At 27.0% G+C, this 24454-nt stretch overlaps 1 protein-coding gene across 9 annotated transcripts; it reads right to left on the reverse strand.

The window, feature by feature from the left end:
- Window positions 1-5934: 5934 nt before the first annotated feature.
- LOC126897835 (transcription factor 12) lies at window positions 5935-24276 on the reverse strand. Of its 9 annotated transcripts, XM_050671738.1 has the most exons (16): window positions 23998-24276; window positions 23105-23148; window positions 22237-22368; window positions 21234-21287; window positions 11559-11649; window positions 11302-11474; window positions 10743-10967; window positions 10126-10308; window positions 9846-9977; window positions 9645-9759; window positions 9444-9582; window positions 8985-9074; window positions 8651-8731; window positions 8136-8281; window positions 7923-8068; window positions 7488-7839 (listed from the first exon to the last, which is right to left on the reverse strand). In XM_050671738.1, exons 1-16 carry the CDS (start codon window positions 24128-24130, stop codon window positions 7798-7800), a joined length of 1926 nt encoding a protein of 641 aa, XP_050527695.1. In that variant the 5' UTR covers window positions 24131-24276; the 3' UTR covers window positions 7488-7797. The 9 variants fall into 9 exon arrangements, with proteins under 9 accessions (XP_050527696.1, XP_050527695.1, XP_050527698.1 ...); XM_050671739.1 differs by lacking the exons at window positions 7488-7839; window positions 21234-21287; window positions 22237-22368; window positions 23105-23148; window positions 23998-24276 and adding exons at window positions 5935-6277; window positions 16928-17685; XM_050671741.1 differs by lacking the exons at window positions 21234-21287; window positions 22237-22368; window positions 23105-23148; window positions 23998-24276 and adding an exon at window positions 16928-17682 and having other exon boundaries at window positions 9525-9582.
- Between the last annotated feature and the right edge of the window lie 178 nt (window positions 24277-24454).

Below are 24454 nucleotides of genomic sequence, written 5' to 3' on the forward strand. Positions count from 1 at the left end.
ACTTCCTCTTATATGCTCGTTCCTTATCCTATCTTCTCTAGTCACTCCACTCATCCAACTAAGCATTCTCATCTCTGCTACATTTATTCTCTGCTCTACTTTCTTATCAACCGCCCAACACTATGAACCATACATCATAGCTGGCCTCACAATTTCATACTGAATTTGAAAATTATAATTAGTTTTTATTCATATATTATATTTTAAAATCAAAGTACTACTAATCAGAATATAATTAAAGAAATAATAGTTGATGTTGCTTTTGGAATAATCCACCAATTTCTCTAAATGAAACACTATCTACAGATTTGCATCGAAGCGTTTCTTATGATAGTGATTTTAATCACTGTCAGATATCATAATACTTGATCCAACTATGCCACGTCACCACTGTGCCGCGACCCCCCTGTGCTGGGATTTTTTNCATTGTCAATACAAGTACCATAGTCTGTTGTAATTTCATTGACAAGTATTTTATACTTCATTTCTTCTATAATTTTATTAAAAATATTTGGAATTTTATAGAAATTTATATTGAAATCCCCAATAAAAATGACGTTTTCTCCATTATTATCAATTATATTTTTTAAGCATTCACACATTTTGTTTGTAGGAAATTTAGGCGAAACATATAATCCGACATATGTGTAATTATCAAGGATAACACAAATAATTTCCATGTGATCTTTGTTATGAGTAATAACTATGGGCTCACTTGATTTGAAAATATCACGTATATTATTATTTAGGAAACATATTGAACCACTTTTGCCATTGTCATGCACTTTGTTGATCCTACATATCTCTGTGAATCCTTCAATGTTATAAAAATCATTTTCTGTTGTTCCAGTTTCTTGGAAAAATAGTATATTTGATTTTAATAATATTTTATCAGCAAGTATGTACTCGAAATATTTGTTTAATGATCTTATATTGTGTGAAACACAATATATCGACAGATTGTCTGATGTTAAAAATGAAAAATTAGGTTTTATTTCACAAGACCGTAGTTTAGCCATTTCAGCATTGACTTTTGAAGATGGTTTAGGTGGATTAAATGGAAAATAATCTATACATAAGCCCTTGGCTATATTGCTCTACTGCATCCTACATAAAGCATATTACACAGTAAAAACTTTTTAGGANGCATCCTACATAAAGCATATTACACAGTAAATACTTTTTAGGCACATGGTATGCAACATTTTCATATGTTGCACCTTGTGATTTATGAACAGTCAATGCTAATGCCTCAACTAAAGGTAATTGCGTTCTAGTTACCTTCCGATTCTCTGAATTTCCAATTTGAAATTCCAAGTGCGTAATTTCAATAGGTGTCCAGTGAGACCAGTCGTCGGATACTTCTCCTTGAGGGGACAACTTTCCTTTAACTTTTTGTCTTGTAATTGAGCCTACTTCTGGTTCATCAAATTTTATCCACACTCTATGAGCAACTTCTTTACCATTAATAGTTATTGTACGATTGATTTGCATCAGTTCACCAATAGCGCCATTAACAATTCCGTCTTCTGTACAGATATTTGTAACAATCATGTATTTCGCTGTTACCTTCAGTATAAGTGTTTTAGGCAATCCCATAGTTTTTTGCCTTGGAAGTTTCTTTGCAGCAGTAATATCAATTTTTTTTTCTGTTGTATCTATTGCTTCAGATACAAAACTAGTAGTATTTAAACTGTTTAATACTCTCGTATACATATCGTCCACCTCTTTATTCGTTGCCCAAAGATGCATAACTCCAGGTTGAAAACTAATTTCCAACGGTTTTACGAGTTTCATAAAAAAGTCTATATCTTTTTTAATTAATTCTCCCCTTGCTAATTTAGTTAATACTTCAGCAAATTCTTTATCATCTTTTTTATATGTAAATACTAATTTTTGATAATATTAAAACTTAGAAGTGATATAAAAAGTCTAATTGCAGATTTGAAAACATCGCGAATAGTTGATTTAGAATGGTATATTTTTGTTACTGATGAAAGTTCTTTGTAGTTCAGTGCATTTATTTATAGTAACAAACAGTTTTTATTGAAATTTATTGTATCAAGCCCTTTAAATTTTTATACACGTAAAAATAAAGCAAAATACATCTTCTTTATTATTTTTATAATTTCTCCGTTTAAATTACAATATTAAATTATTGAATATCAATTTCATACTTAATTTAATAACTATAATTAGTATTTATTCATATATTATATTCTAAAATCAAAGAACTACTAATCAGGATATAATTAAAGAAATAAGAATTGATGTTGCTTTTGGAATAATCCACCAATTTCTCGAAATGAAACACTATCTACAGATTTGCATCGAAGCGTTTCTTATGATAGTGATTTTAATCACTGTCAATTATCATCTATACTTGTCCCATATATGCCTTGTCTACACTGTGCTAAATTTATTTTTATTTTTTTCCATATATCTAGGAATTTAATAATAAAAAAAAATTGTTTACTTCAAGAAAACGCCTTGTAAATACAGTTAGACACTATTGTTAACTTATTAGAACTAAAAGTTGTGCTTTTAGTTAATCATTAATCACAGAAATATAGTAGCGATGGTAACAAATTTTATTGCTGAATCACAGTTTAAGACGGAAAATAATATTAATTATAATGATATTTAAAGGAAATATTATTGCCGTACAATCTTATAATAAATCCTTGCCATAGTTCTTAAGCAATGGTTTTTTCGATTAATTTTACATTACACACGAATCAGTAACAATTAATAAAATGTACATTTCTAAAACCACTAATTATAAAAATACAATAATAATAACACAGTACATAGGTTAGAACACATTATAAGAATAGATTATATAATCTAAAAGAATAGCTATAAAGAGTTGATATTCAGCTTATATTTGGTTCTTTGATATGGTTGTTAAAATGAATTCAAAATTTTTTCAATTTTTTTTACTTAAAACTGCCATAACTTTTTCAAAAATAAACAAATCAATATAATTTTATTTTATAGATGCTTGATGTTTTTACCTATCATTTGGTATATTTTTTTTTATAAATTTGGCCCTTTACTGCCTGCCCACAAGGGAGGATTTAAAATGACAACTTTTTCACAAAAAATTTTCCTTTTCAACTACTTTTGAAAGTGTTCCGGAAAGTCTGACACTTTTATATATATCTTAAATTAAACCTAATGTAATATATTTTATTATGGAAATAAAAAATTTCGGACTTTATTTTATCTTCGCGGTGAAAATGGCTACCGAATGCTATTTTTGAGTAAAAATTATCGATTTTCTATTTTACATTTTTAATTTTATTATGCATCAACTTTTTGAAAAATTTAAGGATTAATACAATATTTTCATGAGAAGTAGAATTTATATACATCTTTCATTCGACATACTTTATCTTAATTAGGATATTAATAAGGAACTAGCAGATCATGTAGTTTTTGTAGTAATCCACCAATTCTTTAAAATTAAACACTATCTAAAGCTTTGCATCGAAGTGTTTTTTATGATAGTGATTTTAATCACTGTCAGATATCATTATAATTGATTCAACTATGCACGTCACTATTGTACCACGACTCCCCCCCTGTGCTTGGTTTTTTTTTTAGATTTGAACACCCCCTGTATATAGGGAAATGGTCCAATTTAAAAAAAAGTATGTCGCGTGAAAGATGTATATAAATACTACTTCTCATGAAAAAATTGTATTAATCCTTAAATTTTTCAAAAAGTTGATGCATAAAAAAGTTCAAAATGTAAAATACAAAATCGTTAATTTTTACACAAATGTAGCATCCAGTAGTCATTTTCACCGTGAAGACAAAATAATGTCCGAAAGTTTTTTGTTCTATAATAAAGTACATGACATTAGCTTTAATTTAAGAAATATATAAAAGTGTCAGACTTTCAAAAGTTAAGTTGAAAAAGTAAATTTTTTGTGAAAAATTGTCATTTTGAATCCCTCTGTGAGCAGGTAGTAAAGGGTTAAATTTATTAAAAAAAAAATATACCAAATGATAGGTAAAAACATCAAGCATCTATAAATGAAAAATTATATTGATTTGTTTATTTTTGAAAAAGTTATGGCAGCTTTAAATAAAAAAAATTTCGAAAATTTGTAATTTTTTTTGTAGATTTTCCCCATTTACGGGGAACGTGGGAAAACTTTTCAATTTTTAAGGGTAATGTCTTCAGCTAGGTACGATTTGTGATCTTTTGACATATCATTGAAAAAAATCGGTTAGATGAGAGCTGAGAAAAGTTGGTAAGACACAAAAAAAAAATACCTTATAGTAAAATTAATACGATCGCATCGAAACTAATATACGATTTTTGTAAAAAAAATATTTTTGATATTTTAACTTTATAGTGCTATAATTTTTTGAAAAATATATGGATCATTATAATTTTTTATGATAAATACTATTTATAAACCTGTTTCATTTGACATAACATTTTTCTAAATAAAACCATTTCCCTTTAAATATTTATATTATATAAATATATAACACTTATAAATCATAAAACTTGTAATTAGGATATAAATAAGGAAATAGTCATGTAGCTTTTGGAATAATCCACCAATTTTTTAAAATTAACCACTATCTACAGATTTGCATCGAAGCTTTTATGATAGTGATTTTAATCACTGTCAGATATATCATCTATACACGTCACCACTGTGCTGAGTTTTTATCACTTAACTTTACACTAAATTACGAAATATTTAATAGATATAAAGTAATAGAAAAGTATTATCGCAATGATATTATTCTATTTAGTAGGTATATAAATTATTTAAAACTTGTATATTTCAAATATATTAATCTAATTAATATTTCATAATTTTGTCAAGACTTTTAACGTGTTAATGTAATAAAAAAAAATTAAATTTTTAAGTTAATTTAATGAAGTTAGATAGCTCATTACTTATTAAGATGATTAAATTTTTAACTTCGCCAATTATTTTTTTACTTAATTAATTTGTTACTTCAAGTCTATTATAAATTAAAATTGGCTATTTTCATTCTTTGAATTTGCTCAGGGGTTAAATAACTAAATAATTTTATTACTTAAATTTGTATTTAAGATATATATCATATAAGGTATATCTGTAAATATTTCTATTTGTATAATATTAGCTTTTCTAGAGAACAGGGTGAAAAATTATTAATAGAATTCTCAATCAGAAAATATTTTAAAATTTTAAAACAAAATTAACACATGTTGGGATTGGTTTACTCTGAATTAAAAATGTTTTCCTATATCACTTAGAATAAAAAATTAACCTGTGGACATCAAGAAGTAGTCATGCGATAATCAGTGTCAGCGAGACTCTCATCATCACATATATCTAGGCCGCTAACCACCGAAATTTGAGAGTAAAATAAAAAAAATGAAGAAATGGTCAAAATTATTTCTTATTATAAACTTGTATCGGAAATTATGTGGTATGAATGTAAAACAGTGAATTTGTGCACAGGACGAAGTTAGAAGCTATATTGACGCTAATCATAAACATTAAAATATAAAACAATTTATAAGGTTTGAATTTTTATTAATTTATTTTCCATTTGAAGACACAATATATTTTTTGTACAGTATGTACACTTTAACAATCAATAATTGTTGAAAGAATAACAGACATTATTAAAATTTTATTTTTTATAATATACTATTTAGCTTTTAAAATAAAATTATAGTACTAAAAATAAAATAAATTGACAACTGGCTAAAAATTCTTTTACAAATGAAAATAAAAAAAAACATTTATTATGATATGATTTATTTAAATGTTTATATGTATACTATAAACATAATTACATAATCATTAAAATTTATTCTCAAACATTACAAAAATTAACATAAAAATAATATAACCTATATGTACAATACAAATTACAAATAATATTTATGTAAATGACAATTATTTTAAAATTACTGTAGTGATGTTTTGGTTTTTTAGTTATAAATAATAAACAAAACTTATTAAAATAGAAAGTATGATATTAAATTAATAATAATAATGATGATAAAAAATACAATTATAATAATAATAAAAATAATAATTAGCAATATAACATTTTATTTAAATTAAGAAACTAAACAAAAATTATGGCTTTATAATATAAAATTTTACATTAATTATCCATTATACTCAACAAAATTTTTTTAAATTCTATTATTAAAATGTGATGCATTTATAGGAGAAATTTTACCGCATATTGTCACATTTATTCACAATTTAATGTTGCCACGTTTAACCCATTATCAAAACTGTACATAAAATTATGCTTTTAATACTGCTAAGGAATTAATATAACTTTCAATTTTGATTTTATCACTTTAAAATTTAGGGTGTATCTAATCCAGCATACATATTTTTATTAAACGAAATTATAATGTATCAATTGGTTAAATTATAATTTAACATTTAATATATTGTTTTTTTGTTTTAATTACATTTAAGCTTATTTAGGTTTCAACACTATTAAAAACATACACAAGTAAATACACTGTATTCAAAAATTTCCTATTGAAAACAATGTTTTACTTAAAAATTATGTACTACATAATATATAAATCAGATATAAATTATATATATATATATATCATGCAAATTTGATTTTACTATATATATACACACACATTCACACATAAATACTAGGATGGCATAATTATTTTTTCTTGTAGCACATAATTTATGTTGTATATTTATAATGCATTTTTTAAATGTATATATTTCTGTTTATAGGATAAATTTTTCTTAAAATGTTATAAAAAAGTAAATATTATATGAGGTGTACAAAAATATTACACCTCACATAATTTTAATAAACAATAATATTTTAATGTTAAATTATCTGAAATTAAGTGCATAAATAAAAGATCTGATTTTATTAAAAACATTTTTTTTAAAGTAATATATAGTTATTTTAAAAATTATTATTTAATAAAAAAAAAAGAAAAAATTAAGAATACACACAAATTTAATGTAACATAATTATTAAAATATTATAATTAATATACATAAATTAGCAACCGTTCATTCTTAAGTTCAATAACAATAATAATAATACTCAATATTTCTAAAATAATACTGTCAAGAGTTTATCAATTATTTTTATTGTCTAAGAAAAATAAGATCTTGTTTAGCGATTTGAAAATTATTAATACAACACATTTAAAGCTGTAGACATCAGAACTCGATTAACAATAATAGACAAAGTCATATAGTATGACCTACTTCTTAGTTAATTTTTTTTTAATAAATTACTTTACAAAAAATTATATTGGTTACAGAATTATAATAATACATTATTTTTTCAAATGAGACAACAAATAGAATATGATACGAACAATTTCACCAAATTCTGAGGATTTAATTGGTTTTTAAACTAAGTTTATAAATAGATTTTTTTTTTTTAATATTTAATATTTATGAAAAAAGGATAACTTAATGCTGGATTCAGTCTTAAGTTAAGAATTATAACTCTAATGTCCAGTAAAGCTTGGGCTTAACGTGTACACCAATCACATAGGATAATAATAAACTAATATTTTTAAATTCAATTTATGAGTACAAAAAATAAAAAGAAAAAAGAAATCAAAAGTTAATAACGTATTTGTTGATTTAAATCAAATATATCACTAATATGTATATATAAAAATTATATATATATTTATAAATATCGTTGGCAATAATTTTTCATTGGAAATAGTTTAGAAGCAAGTAATTGCCATCACCCCCATGTTACTTAGGAGTATAATATTTGTGGGGATGTTATTCTCCACTGCTACTGAGGTCCATTATGTGGCAATCCTGTTTGATTATTTTGCTATTTTTTTTTAAATTAACAGAACATATCTTGTAAAACTATCAAGTCTATTTTGAATTTAATTCATTTAAAGTATTTCTTACCATTGTCATGGTTGAAAAATGTGGAGCTTGAACAACCATGTGCTGCCCTACTGATAAATGATGTCCAAGTTTAGGACCAACAGTATCTTCTGCTTTTTCTTCTTCTCTTCTTTTAAGACAAGCTGCTTTAGGATTAAGATTACGTTCTGTAAAGTAACATAAATATGTTATAATAGTAATTTTCAACATAATAATTTTGTTATTAGATTATACCTCTAACTTGTTGTTCCAGTGACATGATAACTTCAACAGCCATATTTAAAATTCCTAACTTGGTTTGTGGCTTATCAGTTTTTAAGTGTGTCATGCACATTCTTCCTAGCTCTTTTAATGCTTCATTAATATCACGTATTCGAATTCTAATAATTAAAAGAGTATCATACTATAAATATATAAATATTATATATATATATTACCTATAAAGTAAGTCTAAGATATCAAATTAATTAAAAATTATCAAAATGAAGTAATTTAAAATCAATTCATAATTTATGTTTAATCTACCAAATTATCTACAGCTGTGTACAAGGGGTATGACCGAGCAAATTAACAAAAATGATTGTCATGCTGACAATAATATCATTAGTTATAAATATATTTTTAACATGTTAATTTTATATAATGAATAAATTATTTAGAAAATTAAGGTAAAATAAATTGTACAAAAAATTAACAATAAAATATAAATGGAGCCAAGAGCCGCTTTAAATGGCGGCAAAAAAGCTCACCTTTCCCGAGCATTATTTGCTTGGCGACGCTCCTTTTCTCGTAGTGCTTTTAATTCAGGATCTTCACACTCGTCGTCCACACTTGTACAACAGCAATACGAAAAACAATACAAATAAAAATGCTGGTCCACAACTTATATCAACTTATTAATTACATTAGTAAAAATGTTTTAATAATGATAATTATGAAATGCATTATAAATAAATTTTGTTTGAATTTTTAGAAAAATTCAAAATTTCAATAACTTTTTTTTTAATTAATAAATTACTTTATTAATTATGTTAATTTTGATGATGCTTTTATTAAAATATATTAAATAGAATACTTAATTACCTCTCACGAACATTGTTAGCTTGTCTTCGCTCTTTTTCTCTATGTGCTTTAGTTGATGGATCTTCACCATCTTCATCTGCACTGGAGCAACTAAAATAATTTTATATTTACATAATAGATATATAAATAATTGAATATTAGAGAATTTAATGTAATATGTTAAATGGAATTTTTAATTTTATACATATTTGTCTTTAACTGTATATTCATTTGTTTTGGTAGGTTTGCAAGGTTTTAATTATATTTTTCAGGTTGATAACTGCGCTAATATTCAATATTTTTAATTTTTAAGTACAAATACTTATTCGTTTAAATATTAAAAAAAAAAATAGTTTGTTTTTATTAAGATTTATTTTTTCTAAAAATATTTAAATTCAAATGAAAAAAACCGATGTTTAAGTTAATGTGTGTAATTTATAATTAAGTTAATGCGTTTCGAAAATTGCACATTAAACTTACTATCGGCGGGGTCGTTTTGAGTTTTTAATTAGAGAAGAATTGTCTGGGGGTGAATTGACATTAACGATGTTATTTACTAACAAGTGATCACTACTAGATGGCTTGGTATCTGAACTGTCTGGAGGTTCTTTCCGTTTTTCTAAAAAATAAAAAAATGAAATTAATCTTTAAATGAGATTAACTATAAATAATAAAACATACTTATATTGCTTAATCTTTCAATTTTTATTGGACCATCACTATCTGGGCATGTTGATAGTGTTTGGTATGTATTTGGAATGCCACCAACTGAAGTTGCTGCTGAATGAGGACTTCCCTTAATAATGATAAAAAAAAAAAGTAATAATAAATTTATTAATTAAATAAAATTGTAGGTAAATAAAATTAATAAAGATCACTTACTATGTGTTGATGATATAAAGGTACAATTCCTGCAGCAGAATGTTGAACACCAGCTAAACTTAATGCTTGACTTTCTGCATGGTTTCTCAAAACATTTATAGCATCATCCAGTCTTTCTTCCATTCTACTACCCTGTTAATTACACCACTGATATTAAAGAATGTTAAGTTACAAAATATTAAAAGTTGATAGCCAAAAAAAAAAAAATTGAATTCCATAGAACAGTTTAAATGTAATGCTGACCATTTGATACCCAGTGTTAATTCTTAAGCTAACATACCATATGAATAGCGCGGTGATCAGTAGAAGGAAAATGAGGAGATCCAGGATGAGGTGGTGCTACGCCAGGGGTCCAAGATCCAGCGCTGTTTGTAGGCACCAAAGGTGCTAAAGGTGGTGGTGAATTTACAGGTGTGGATGGATTTGAACTGTAACTACTGACACTCTGATCAGTTGGATAAATCTACAACACATTATTTAAGGTATTTATTTTATTAACATTATAACGCTTCTTAACCGCTGACGTAGAAAAAATGTAAATAAAAGCTTAACAAAGATTTTCAAGAAGTTCTGGAAATTAACTTTATAAAAATTTACTATAGGAACAGGAAAAATTTAATTCTAACTTTTTTAATTATAAGTTTTAAAACATTTAGTTAATTAACTAGGAGTACACGTTATTAATATTTTAACAAAAACAAAATAATTTAAGTAAAATTTTAACTAAGGAACAAGGAGCAATCGTAGTTCATAGAGTTATAGTTTTAGTAGTCATAATAAACTTAGTGTTAGTTTAAGCAAAAAATACCTTCAATGGTAATTTTAAAAGCGTTTTTAAATATTTCAAATCCTAATTATTAATTAAAAGCAAAAATTCAAAAATAATTCTTTTCGTACTGAAGCTAATGCTTTTCCAAGTGTATCACCAGAAGTTTGAATAGTAGGACTGTTATGCCCTGGGTACATCATTGAACTAGGGGTAACTGCGATTGGGCTAGGAGCAGAAGGAGGTGCTCCACGTAGACTTGACATAGGTGGTAAAGGGGAAGTCCCTAGTCCATCAGTTGCAGGTGACACTCCACTAGGAGGTAAATTAGTATTTGGGCCAATTGTATTGTATCCCTGTGAAAAATAAAGATTAATAACATTTTACACAAAATATTTGCTAATTAAAGCTGATGAAATTTAGGAATAAGATTGTTTTGTTATTTAGAATAAACCCTATAAAATAATAGATTTTTTGAATTTAATTATTGAATTAAAAATTATTTTCTAAGTTTCATAATAGATAAAAAAATAAAAAAATATTTTAATTAATTTATTGTACTAGATAATTCCATATGTTTATTATATTACCATTGAAGGTACACATTGGACAAGATATATTTGACACAATGTACAAATATTTTTCAAATTTTATAAAATTAAGAAATAAAAATTTAACATCAGTTCATACCAAATTTTCTGGAGTTAGTATGGCATTTGTTGTAGGAAAATTGTTTGCTGTTATGTTAGGTGATGTACTTAGTAAAGAATTAGTAGGATTTGAATATGTGGTGTATGTTGTGGGGGATTGAAGTTGAGCAGTAGCACTGGTGGTCCAAACATCGCTATTATTTCCAGTACCATCTATAAATAATAAACAAGCAATAAAAATTAAATCTAATATTTAAAATAAGTATATTTGGAAACCTATTAAATTGTATTCATTACCTAGGTAATAGGAGTCAGCAGCATATATAGAAGAACCAGGCTTTTGAGCAGCAAATCGAGCTGGATCGGAAGTGAATTCTTCACTACCATACTAAAACAGAAAATAAATATGATTGCATTTCAAGCTACTTCAATATAGGATATCTCACAATATTTAAGAAAATTCTATATAACTTAAGATTAGAAATGAAAATAATCCTTTTAGATATAAAATAACAAAATTAGTATTTGATGTTGGTATTACTAATTATAAAATAAAAATTAATGTGGGAAACTTCCTAATAACATTTTTTTTACTTAAAACTGCCATAACTTTTTCAAAAATAAACAAATCAAAATAATTTTTTTTTTATGATTTATAATAATGATCCATATATTTTTCAAAAAATTATAGCACTATAAAGTTAAAATATCAAAAATATTTTTTTTACAAAAATCGTATATTAGTTTCGATGCGATCGTATTAATTTTACTATAAGGTATTTTTTTTTTGTGTCTTACCAACTTTTCTCAGCTCTCATCTAACCGATTTTTTTCAACGATATGTCAAAAGATCACAAATCGTACCTAGCTGAAGACATTACCCTTAAAAATTGAAAAGTTTTCCCACGTTCCCCGTAAATGGGGAAAATCTACAAAAAAAATTACAAATTTTCGAAATTTTTTTTATTTAAAGCTGCCATAACTTTTTCAAAAATAAACAAATCAATATAATTTTTCATTTATAGATGCTTGATGTTTTTACCTATCATTTGGTATATTTTTTTTTTAATAAATTTAACCCTTTACTACCTGCTCACAGAGGGATTCAAAATGACAATTTTTCACAAAAAATTTACTTTTTCAACTTAACTTTTGAAAGTCTGACACTTTTATATATTTCTTAAATTAAAGCTAATGTCATGTACTTTATTATAGAACAAAAAACTTTCGGACATTATTTTGTCTTCACGGTGAAAATGACTACTGGATGCTACATTTGTGTAAAAATTAACGATTTTGTATTTTACATTTTTAACTTTATAATGCTATACTTATTGAAAAGTGTATGGATCAACACAATTTTTTTATGAGAAATATTTTTTAATAATCCCTCTTTCATTCGACATAATTTATCTTAATTAGGATATTAATAAAGAAATAGCAGATCATGGAACTTTTGGAATAATCCACCAATTTGTTTAAATTAAACACTATTTAAAGATTTTATTGAAGTGTTTTTTTTTTATAGTGATTTTAATCACTGTCAGATATCATTATACTTGATCCAACTATGCCACTGTGCCGCGACCCCCCTGTGCTGGATTTTATTTGCAGTATTAAATTTAGCTTATTGTCAAAAAAAAAAGTGTAATTATACTACAGTAAAAAAAATTATATTTTCACAATCAGTACTAAATTAAATTAAATAGGGGTTAATTGTAAACTTAAAAGACTAATCTCTCAACTTGTTGCACTATAACTTTTTTAATAATTAATTAAATATTTATTGAGAAAATTTAATTATTTGTATTACTGAGGATACATCATTCTATTAAAGGAAGGTAATAGCAAACTGTTACAGTTAATATGAATTAATTTTTATACATATTTAAATTTGTTTTTGAGCCCTGTAGCGTATTTATGCGCCATTTGAGATTTGGACACAAAGAATTAATCAAACTACTTTCTCTTAGCTATTTAATAATTTACAACCATCTGGCGCCGCGTTAACGAAATCTGATATAACACAATTTTTTTGTATTATTCACATTGCCAAGTTATTAATTCTTTTTTAAAACAGATTTGTTTTTTTCCGATATTACTGGTTAATGATTAGCTGTCCTTGTAGTTTAATTTAAAACGATTGATGGCTAGATGTACTAATGAAATTGTCATAGCAATACAATTTAAAGTCTTTATTGTTTAAGAATATAATAGGAACACAAAATATAATTCGAAATAAGGTTAAATTAGACTAAATTAAAATACTTAATGATGCAAAAATGTATTTACGAAACTTGTATAATGTTGTATTCATATAAACGCAATACATGTAGAATTAATAATAAAATTACTCGCAACAATATTTTAATTAACTACAGCTTTATAATAAATAAAATAAATAAATAAATCCTTAGCATTCCAATTATTATTAGTACTCAATAAATAAAATATTATTTCAGTCAAACGTCACCGTCACGAGTAATATCTTGTAAGATTATGTCTTAGTAGAACAAAGAAAATAAATTATTATTTCTCACGTTTCGTCAACGTCAAAATAATTTATTACAATGTAGGATACAATAATAGGATCCCTTAAAAATTGTTATTTAATATAGGCGTAACACAGCAGGGTTTAATGAAGACATCATAACTTCTGGTAGACATGTGCTGGAAAAACACAAGAGAAATTTAAGATTGTATATTCTTGAATGAAGTCTGAAGTATAAAGATTAGCAAAAAAAAATGATCCATTTAGTAAATTCTACTATTTTCTTCCGGTCGATTATTAGATACTGTTAAAGAACGAAACTATTATACAACATGGCTGTAAATGGTTAAATCTACAGTGTAAAACGAGTTCTACTATGCAAGATATATGCATTAACTACAACAAACGAATGAATGTCCGTAATATAGAGATAGGCATATATATTATTATACAATAGATGAATTTATTAATTGATGTGTGTACAAGGCTGATGCAACGGTGATGACGAGATAAAAAAACAATACTAACAATTCTTATAGCAGGACAATAGGAAACTAGATGGAATTTTGCAATGCATACTATTTGATGACCTTAACCGTCGTGCATCGAGCATTTCTAATATTGTTTTGTGTATATCATGCAAGACAATAACACATACAATATGGATCAAACAGAGAATCCCTGAATGCGTTAAAAATAACCACAATGCATCTTCAAGGAGACTCACGTGAATGGATTATTCTTTTACTAAATGCTAAATATTAACTACATTCACTATTAGTTTCAATACGTATAATATAACTTTAATAGAAACTTGTAAATTTATCTTTTTGTAGGCATTTAATTTTTCCTTTTTGATACTAAAATTATAGAACGAGCTATCAACATAAAAACACAAATCATTCATTGAGTAACGCGACATTTTTAAATTTATTCATAATTTTATTACTTAATGTACATTTCGACAACAATGCCAAAATGAAATATCCGTGAGTTTACTTGAGTTTATTTTTCGTCTCGCAACATTTGAAAACAGCTTATTTGTATTGGTTCATTACTCAGAATGGTTATTTGTTTTAAAAAGAAGCGACCGCCAATATGAAACGGTCACACTGTATTGGGTAGGGCAAAGTAATTAATAAAAATCATTTAACTAAAATAAACTGAATACTATGCTTCTGTCCAGTACTTCAAATTCTCACTCATTATTTTTTTTTGTGGATCCAATAGAGTAATATATCTACAAATAAAACAATTATCCAGTGCTATTTATTAAGGAAAAACGTTCTGTGCCTTAACGACTGATAAAATATAATTGTCACTAAGATCAATTATATAAAAATATATATAAATACATACACTTTTTACAAAACATAAAAAATTAATGTATTTTTCACGATTTTAACTATACGTGTTTTTATATCCATATCCGAGAATTTGCATTTATTTTGATTATTGTGTTTAATGATAAATTATTTCCAAATAAAATATTGAATGAAAAAAATAAAGAACAAAATTTTTTTATTGATTTCATGAATAACCACTGTTCATAACAATGAAAATTACTTAATAAAAGTATTTCTTTCATTTTTTTAATAGAACTTTATTATGTGAAAAAAACAATATTTTTTATCTAAAAATATTTGTTTGGTTATATATAAACGAGAAAAAAGGGGAAGTAAAACAATATACTTTCTACATAAGTATTTAAGGGAAACTTTAAGGGAAATGATCATTGATCATTAATCATTAGATTTTAACTATTTATCTCGAAGCATCACCACAGTAATTCTCATTATTTGTTCACGTACTCGTTCATACGCGTTGTACTCAAGCCTATTCAAATACAAAATGAATGAAATACACGCTTCTGATAGAGTTTCCACATGCAGACTGTTCTTCTCCTTACTTTTGTTCAATCAGATGGTACAACATTTGTCTGTTTTCGCGAAATCGCATAATGAATGAAATAGTAAAAAAAAACGTGTTAGCAGGTTATAGCAGTCATACTAAAAGCGAATTTCAGATTTATCCAAAATAATCGTAAAGTGCTTTAATCAACTTTTGTTATATTGATTACAATAATTTAATAAAATAAAAAGTTGCCACAGTGGTAAATAAAAGCATTCAAGGATGAAAAATCGAATCTAATTATCAAACAGATAATTTTAGATAAAAACATATCCAGTCTTAGGATATAGATACTAGAAATAATGGCGATGAGTAATAACTATTAGCATCACTGAACACAAATGAGGTTGTTGATTGATACAAAATAAAAATTAAAAAATATTTAATCACAAAAACGAAAAAAATAATAGACGTAACATTAAAGGCACGAGTTCAGAGTATGAGTATAATCAAACAAACGAATATGTATGCAAGTTAAAAAAAAGTTAAAAAGACACATTTATTTAAATGTAAGTAGACTTAGCTTAGCAAAGAAGGGGAAAAAATCAAGCATGTTTTGGAGGCGCGGTGGGTAGGAGACCATTGTTGTGAGGATGCAGGCAGGTGTGTTTTATAACATCTGCCAACTGGTTTGGCTCACCTTACAAATAATATAATCAACAATAAAGACCTACTTATAACTACACCATACACTATATTCTGTTTAACTGCTGTTATTTCGTATACATTCAATAAAAAGTTTTCTAATTCGGCCACAAATTCAAAACTACGATTTACAAGCACACTTTTTAATGCAGTCACCATGTGCAACAATAAGCGTACAAAACGCTTTTGCAGTTTTTCACCTAACATATCACCGCGACATACACATACCAATTATGTACGCCTACGCCAATAATTTTAACTAAAAATTCATTAACGAACGCACATAATAAATAAGTTTTAATACATCGAGTTAATAGTGAATTATACATGAATCAACTAAAATCTCTTTTGATCGCATAACTCGAATTAGTAAAAAATAGACAATTACGTGATCGTAAGTAAGTCACATTTATTTATACCCGAGTACTTATTGTAATAATAAACAAAGATATCAAAACGTGTATGGTGATGAACCCTGACAGGAAACGCTGAGTAAATACATGCAATACACAATAATTTTGTCGCGGATTAAAACTACAGTCTCGGATCGTACCAACAAGTGGATTAACGGAAGTAAAACAAAACTAACAGGCGTCGATACAAGTGACATCAGTATTACCTGCTGGTGATGATGAAGGTGCGATTTGGTATCGTCAGAGGATGAATAAGAAGAGACTTGACGACCAACGACCACGTCTGTGGAAGCGATGACACCGTCAGTGTTTTCATAAGGTTTGTACCCATAACCGTCGAGTTGGGTCAACGCTAAAAGACCAATACTGCCACCATCCATGTGGTGCACGTCCGTAGAACTACCGGCACTACCGTTTAGAGTAACTATGGGCGTCGTTCGAGTATCCGGTTTAACGTCAACTTCGAGCTTTATCGGGTTGCCGTACGATGCGGCACCGGCCGACAAATGCAAATAGAAATACGGATCACTGCCACCGTTGCTACCGCACGACGACGTTTCTTCTTCTCTGGACCGATAATGGTGCATGTCAAAGGGTGGCCTTCACACCACCCTCAGAGGATGTAAGACGTGTTCCGAACAGGAAACAATACTCACAGATGGTCGGAAGACAAACGCAACAACGGCGGCACGTGAGCGAATGCGAGATGCAAGACGGCTTATGGACGAATACGCACACATACACAAACTGCCGGGAATAGACTACCACTGCTACGGCTTCGGCGTGTCCATTGTCACAGTCGGTAGTCGTCACACTGAAACCAACGTCGCGGCGGCCAATGCAAAGAGCAACAGGCTAAATGGTACTATACGTGCCCACCACTGGGCCCCGCGACGAGTCGCGTGTATCGTAGTAGTAGTACCGCATCACTACCACTAACTCTTCCAAACGCCAACGCCCCCTCCTCCTTTAATATTGCTGCGGCATCAGTACACGCGACCACTACTACACACTACACCATTCGCAACAGCAACAAGATAGCTGTATGCAGTAAACCATTGACGGCAGCATTGTTGCCAACCGCAATCGTTGCCGGAGATACTAATAACTCCGTTAAAAATAAAAAACAATGATTTTTTTTCATCTGAGCGAACAATATAGAAGTTTTTTTCAAACAATGACGCGTCTAATGAGACTTATTATAAATAATTATTATTCTATTAAAAAACACAATACTTTTCATACACTTTGACACTAGAATCTAACAATTTACTAAAATAACGTCAACTAAAATATACTAATCATAGAACGACAATGATTATAGCAAGTTGATGATTTATTGTACGAGTAAACGAGAATAAGACAAAATGAAATGCTCATTTTACAGTAAATAGAGAAACATTTCAATGACACTAAAGCCGCCCCTATTCTTCAAGATGTGGAAACTTAATAGTGTTAGTGAAGGAGTCGATGAGTGTGATAACAGCCCGCATTTCATGTCGACATGAAACATCCACTAAGGTGACAGTTCGTATTACCGCAGGTTCCGGTCAGGGATACCTTACAGGCTACAACATTGTGGTTGATATGGCTCTGTAGGAATACGTTAGTGAGAAGAAAGAAAATTTAAGGGGAAGGTAAATACTACGGACTTTCTTAAAGACATGTTGTTGGGACAAAACTATTTTGAAGATACTTCGTTAAAATTATATGAACCGTCTAAGAACCTTTGTTCTGTATAGCGCTTATGAAGAGGTTGGATGAGCCGCGGGTTGTCGAGATGTGGACAAATCATGACGACGACGACGGTGCAACAATCTGAACGGTTTACATGCACAAGAGTACTGGCTGCTGCGGCAGCAGCATAGGTTCCACCTACATGGGATGCCACTTTGCCAGATGTTACAAAACTACTAAACACGCACACACGCATTTCTACTACCATTGCCGCGCCGGCGGCTGGGTCCTTTCTTCACCATGCCGCTATGGTGCATACACAAATCATAAAACTGCACAAACGGTGTACATACAAAACACCACCAGTAATGTGCTGTTGGACCCGAACAAGTTTCGCTGGGTGCACGACAGATACAATACGGGTCGCCATAACTCTCAGATAAAGTCACTGACATTGACCATGAAATTTACGTTATAAAATACTACAAAATTAATATGTTCACAAAGAAAACAATTATTTGCCAAAATATAAACACCTAAGAAACAATGAAACAATAACATTCCTGTTACGGCAATCCAATATTATTTTAATCATATTTTAATTTTTCGATTGTATTAGACAATTTCCAACTCATTATGTAGTTATATTAGATGTATAAATAAAATAATATACGGGTTAATACGAAACAAAAATCATGCTAATGTTATCTGAACAGCATACGGGTCGCAGAATAAATTACCAAAACAACTGTAGAATATGGAAACGGTTTTAAACGGCAGCGGATATACGATTAATTTTCAAGATTTTACTCATATTATGACACATCAACGTGATCACATAGGTTTTAATACACTCACTATAACGTGACGTAACGCTTTCAAATTTTATATTCAAAATACAAATAAAAATTGAATTTTAGTAAAATGTTTCACAATACTAAAAGTTTTAGTAATAAATTTTAAATAATATTAAAGATATATATTACATAGGATGTTCAACTATGCCTAATGCAATAAAACATAATAAATTTTACTTTGCAGAAGTTAATAGTAACCTATACAATAAAACTATCAAAAAATTTGGTCTTACCCCTCTATCCTTTAAAATAGTACCACCTTAAGTTTTTAAATTAGAAATACATGTTTAATGACTGGTCAATAACAACTTTTGAACTCGTATTTTTGAAGTTATTAACATTTTACAATAGTGATTTGTTAATTTTTAACTAGGCATTTATGAACCGCACTAATCCCATGAACTAGTATAAAAGTACTAATATCTTTTTTAATGTTCAAAGGTTTTCTTATTTATTAATAATTAATTTATTAGTTACATAAATTAATAATTTAAAAAATTCAAACTAATACTATTTAAAAGGAGAGCCAATTTTTTTTTTTTAATTCTAAAATATAGTACTATAATACAACTATAGTCACAATGAGAATTTAAATAATTATTCTATTTATGCCTGTGTACATGATAAAAATAACTTCATTTGTTGATGTTTTAAGTTTTTAAAGTTTAGACAATCATTCAATTTACTTGATTAGAAAAAGAAAGTTCTAAAAATTAATTTTTGTAAAAATACTTATCATCACATTCAAGTTTTCCATTAAAATATTAAAGATTACAACTACATAATAAAAATTACAACTACAATTTTATTAAGCAAAGTTGTGATAAAATTTATTTCAATAATTTCTACCAACATTTCTTTTATTGTATAAATAATATATTAACGTTGCAAACTAAATATATGGTACTTGGATAGATTTTTCAAATAAAATAATACCATAATATTTATTTACCATGATTTAAATTTTAAATATAGTACTACAAATTTATGACAAAATTGGTATATAACTCATGTAATCATGGTAATTGAATATATATACAGAGTGATTCATCAAGGATGAGACACTCATTTTCTTGGAAACAATTGAAAATTTTTAATTTAGAGTAAAGAAAAATATTGTTTGATTTAAAAAACACTACAATATTATATAGTTAAATAATTTTTTTTTCATCCCTTTAGGGATAAAAAGCCTTAACATTAATTTTTTTTAATTAAAACTCGTATTTTTATTTTGATAATATGATAGAATAAAAGTTTACAAACAATTTATTTCTTATTGTTTTTTTATCCGATCAATTGTCTATATGTTTCTTCAATGTATTAAAATTAGTGTTTTTAAACAAAATTTCTATTGATATTCTACTGTTTTGTATTCAGAAGTTGTTGATGACATTAATAATATTATTATATTATATAAGAGTTGATTAATAAAATAAGAGGAAGTATAGGTGTTACGTCAATCGTAGATAAGATGAAAGAAAATAGACTTAGATGGTTTGGTCATGTTATGAGGTAAGAGAAATCGAAAGTGGTAAGAACAGTTATAGAAATGAATGTTGAAGGAAAAAGAGCTGGAGGAAGACCAAAAAAGCGATGGAGGGCTGTAATTGAATGCGATATGAGGACGGCTGATGTGAGCGTAGATGATGTAGGTGAACGTGTCAAGTGGAAGTTTAGGATAATAATTATTTAAAAAACAAAAGGTTGATCAAATAAAAAAATTTGTTTGTACATTTTTTTCAATCATATTATCAATATAAAAATAAGAGTTATCATTTAAGAAAATTAATATTAAGGTTTTTCATTCCTTAAGGGAATGAAAAATGTACTATTTTAAATAGTTTTAGAAAATAAATGTCTTAATTATTATTATTAATTAAATTATTTATTTAAAAACCTAAATTATGAATTAAATCAGCACTCATTATTTATGTTAGTTAACTATATTTAAAATTAATTTATTGAAAAATAAACTTACCCAGTGATGAGGAACTTCAACTTCTGATGGTTCTGCTGGAGGTGAGTCTATGCTCTGTCAAATGAAAAACCAGATAAAATGTATTGAATTTAAATGTATATACTAATGTAATAAATAATAATGAATTCTTAAATAAAATAAAAAAATTAACGACATTTTATTTTTTTAGAAATAAATTTAAGAAACAAATACTTTGGATATGAGAAATAATAATGAACAATGGTAGCCGAGTATGAGATGCAGACGAAGTACATAATACATGTACTATAAAATATGTCTATATATACTCTACATGTCGAAGACAAAAATAGGTAGGTGAAAAGAAAATAAAGACTTGACTTTATACAAAAAGCCATACAACGACAGCCGAGTACTAAGACTGATGAATGATTTGAAGCTTAAAGCTACGTACTCGAATGGACTGACCAAATCCTTTGGGTATAAATAGTCTTAGGATTGCTAATTTTGTAATTATTATTTTTTATTGTCAATTCATCAGTCACTAGTAGCAGATACACTTTCTGTAATTTACTTATAATTTTTAAAATGATAGTAACATGACACTATCACATAAACTTTTTATTTTTTAATTAAATCAATTAAGTTATATCAATTTCAATAGTTCAAAAAAAAACTTAGAATTATAACATCAAATATTATTTGGAAATATTAAAACAAACAATTACTTGATTATTTATTAATGATTTATAAAAATTAATAGCCAATCTTTAATCATTAGCTAATTTTTAACATTAAATAAGATACTAGTGTGATAATAATATTTCAAAAAATTCTAGTGGCTACATTGAAATTATACTTAGTATTTCCAATAAGACTAATACAAGTAAATATAGAAAATTCACGTTACACATATAAGAGGTCTTTTGTAAAATAATTGAAAAAACACATTTTCTACTTAAAATATTTAATTAAAGCACAAAAGTAATTTTAAATTTTATACAAATATGAATCTTATAATAACATTTAAAGGAAAGACATTTACCTCTCTTTTTCTTTTTACTGCTGTGCCAGCTGTAGTAGTAGGTAGAGGTTTTCGTGGAGTATTGCTAAAAGGAAAGTATGGCGAATCTGGACTAAAAGTTTCAGGACCAGAAGTAAAATTATTTCCATAGGCCTGCAATTTAAAAATTAAGTTAATCCCAAACAAAAACTTTGTTTTGTTACATTTTTTCTTTACATATATTTGGAATTTGTATATATAACATAACACTAATGAAATATTTATAAGTATACTTTTAACCGTTTGAATTAAAAAATTTTATATTGTTATAGACCCCTTTATAATCAACAGTTTTAGAAAAAATAATCAATACTGAAAAATACATAAAAAAATTGTAATTAAAAAAATAAAATACACTTTGAAGTTTGTAATTAGAACATTAAAATATGTTTGTGAGTAACCCGAATAAAGAAAAAATTTGTACTTGGTTGTTCATTTAATTATGTCAAATTAATAATGTATAATGAAAATTATTGAATGTATTATACACCAGTTTAAATTAATTATAACAATATTGAAAAAACATATACAATTTTTTATTATGAACAAAGAAACTTTATAGATAATTGTAGTTTTTATATATTATCACTAGTATAGGCCAAAACTGTTTTTAGAACAGAATAATTATATCCAACTAGTGTGATATTATAAATAAAAACATATTTATACAGAAGTTTCAATTTTAATAATTGTATTATAATACTAAAAACTAAGTTTTTTAATTAGTAAAAATATAAAAAATTAAAAAGTACAATGCATTGTAATAATAAATTATTACTTCTACTACATGCTTTAAAATCTATATCAATTTAGCACTATTTAATAACTAGAAAACAAGAAATAAACTTACCATTCCATTTTCCATGTTATATGGTGGTTGAAACCCTCCTTTTTCTAGAAATTAAAATTTTTTTAATGAATTTAAAATTATAACTGCAATAAAATATCAGTAAAAAGGGGCATCCACAAAATAAAAAATGAGTAAACAATAGCTATAATTGAATTTTTTTTATTTTTTTGAAGTTTAATCAATTGATTATTCAACATATAAAATTTTAAATAATTTAAGTCTTTTATAAATAATATGAAAACTTAAACTTATAGATTCATAAAATTATAATTTATTATTCATAATAATAAATAACACATTATCCTAAAATAAAAATTATGGGTTTTTTTACACACGTTTATTTTTTTAGTTTATACTTGTTGTTTGCTATTTATTCAAAACTCTTTAAAATATACAACAATTTTTTTAAGATGGATAATGAAAATATCATCAAATTTAAAATACCAGGATAGGACTTTTACAATGTCAGAGAATTAAGTATATTTAAAAAACATGGACAATTGATCTTTTTTTTTCTAAAAAATTATAGAGAATGGTAACAAAAAAAAATTCACAGGAAATATCAAAAAACATACAATATATATTTCTTTGAAGATTAAGAAAATCGTGTGTGCATAAAATAAACAAAACAAAAAACGATTGTAGCATTATTTTTTAGGATTTCTTTAAATTTTCATTAAGTTAATTATTTAAGAAGCACTCGACTGTACTAACAGTACTTTAAATATAGCAGATACATCAAGAAAAAGTCAATAGTTTAAGTTAAAATAATTTCAAGATGAAAAAATAAAAACTAAATGATTGAAAATGTGAGATGATGACAGTAAGTCATGTTTAATTTGATACCTTATTAACATCAGGACAACTACATGACAATATTATAATGTACTAACCTGGTTGCTTATTTGCAATCTTGTTGAAGCAGTTTTGAAATACCTCGTACAAATGCATTGGTTCATCGTCACTTGTCGCCATTTTGGGTTTCATAAAATATTTTATAAGTCCATTGGTTTGAAAACATAACATGAACTTTTATAAAATACAAAGGAACGACGGGACCGCGTAAACAATGTTAATGTATGACATGGTACCTATGGAAAGCGTCAGATGTCAGATCGTATCATGCTATCCGTAACCACGGTGCAAAAAACATAAAACCTAATAACCCTTAGCACGGCGCTATCCCTGCTCGTGTTGCTGCTGCTTGTCGCTTGAGAGAAACAACAGCGGCTGCGGAGAGGGAGATTTTTGTTGGCAAAGAGAAGAGTAGTGGTGTCGAAAATCCCTCCGCGCTTACATCGCCCCACCATAAACACGCACGCATCGAGAAAATGACGCAGTGCATGCACA

The sequence above is a fragment of the Daktulosphaira vitifoliae genome, unplaced genomic scaffold (genome assembly GCF_025091365.1).
Source record: "Daktulosphaira vitifoliae isolate Bord-2020 unplaced genomic scaffold, ASM2509136v1 Scaffold_2, whole genome shotgun sequence".
Taxonomy (NCBI): Eukaryota; Metazoa; Arthropoda; class Insecta; order Hemiptera; family Phylloxeridae; genus Daktulosphaira; species Daktulosphaira vitifoliae.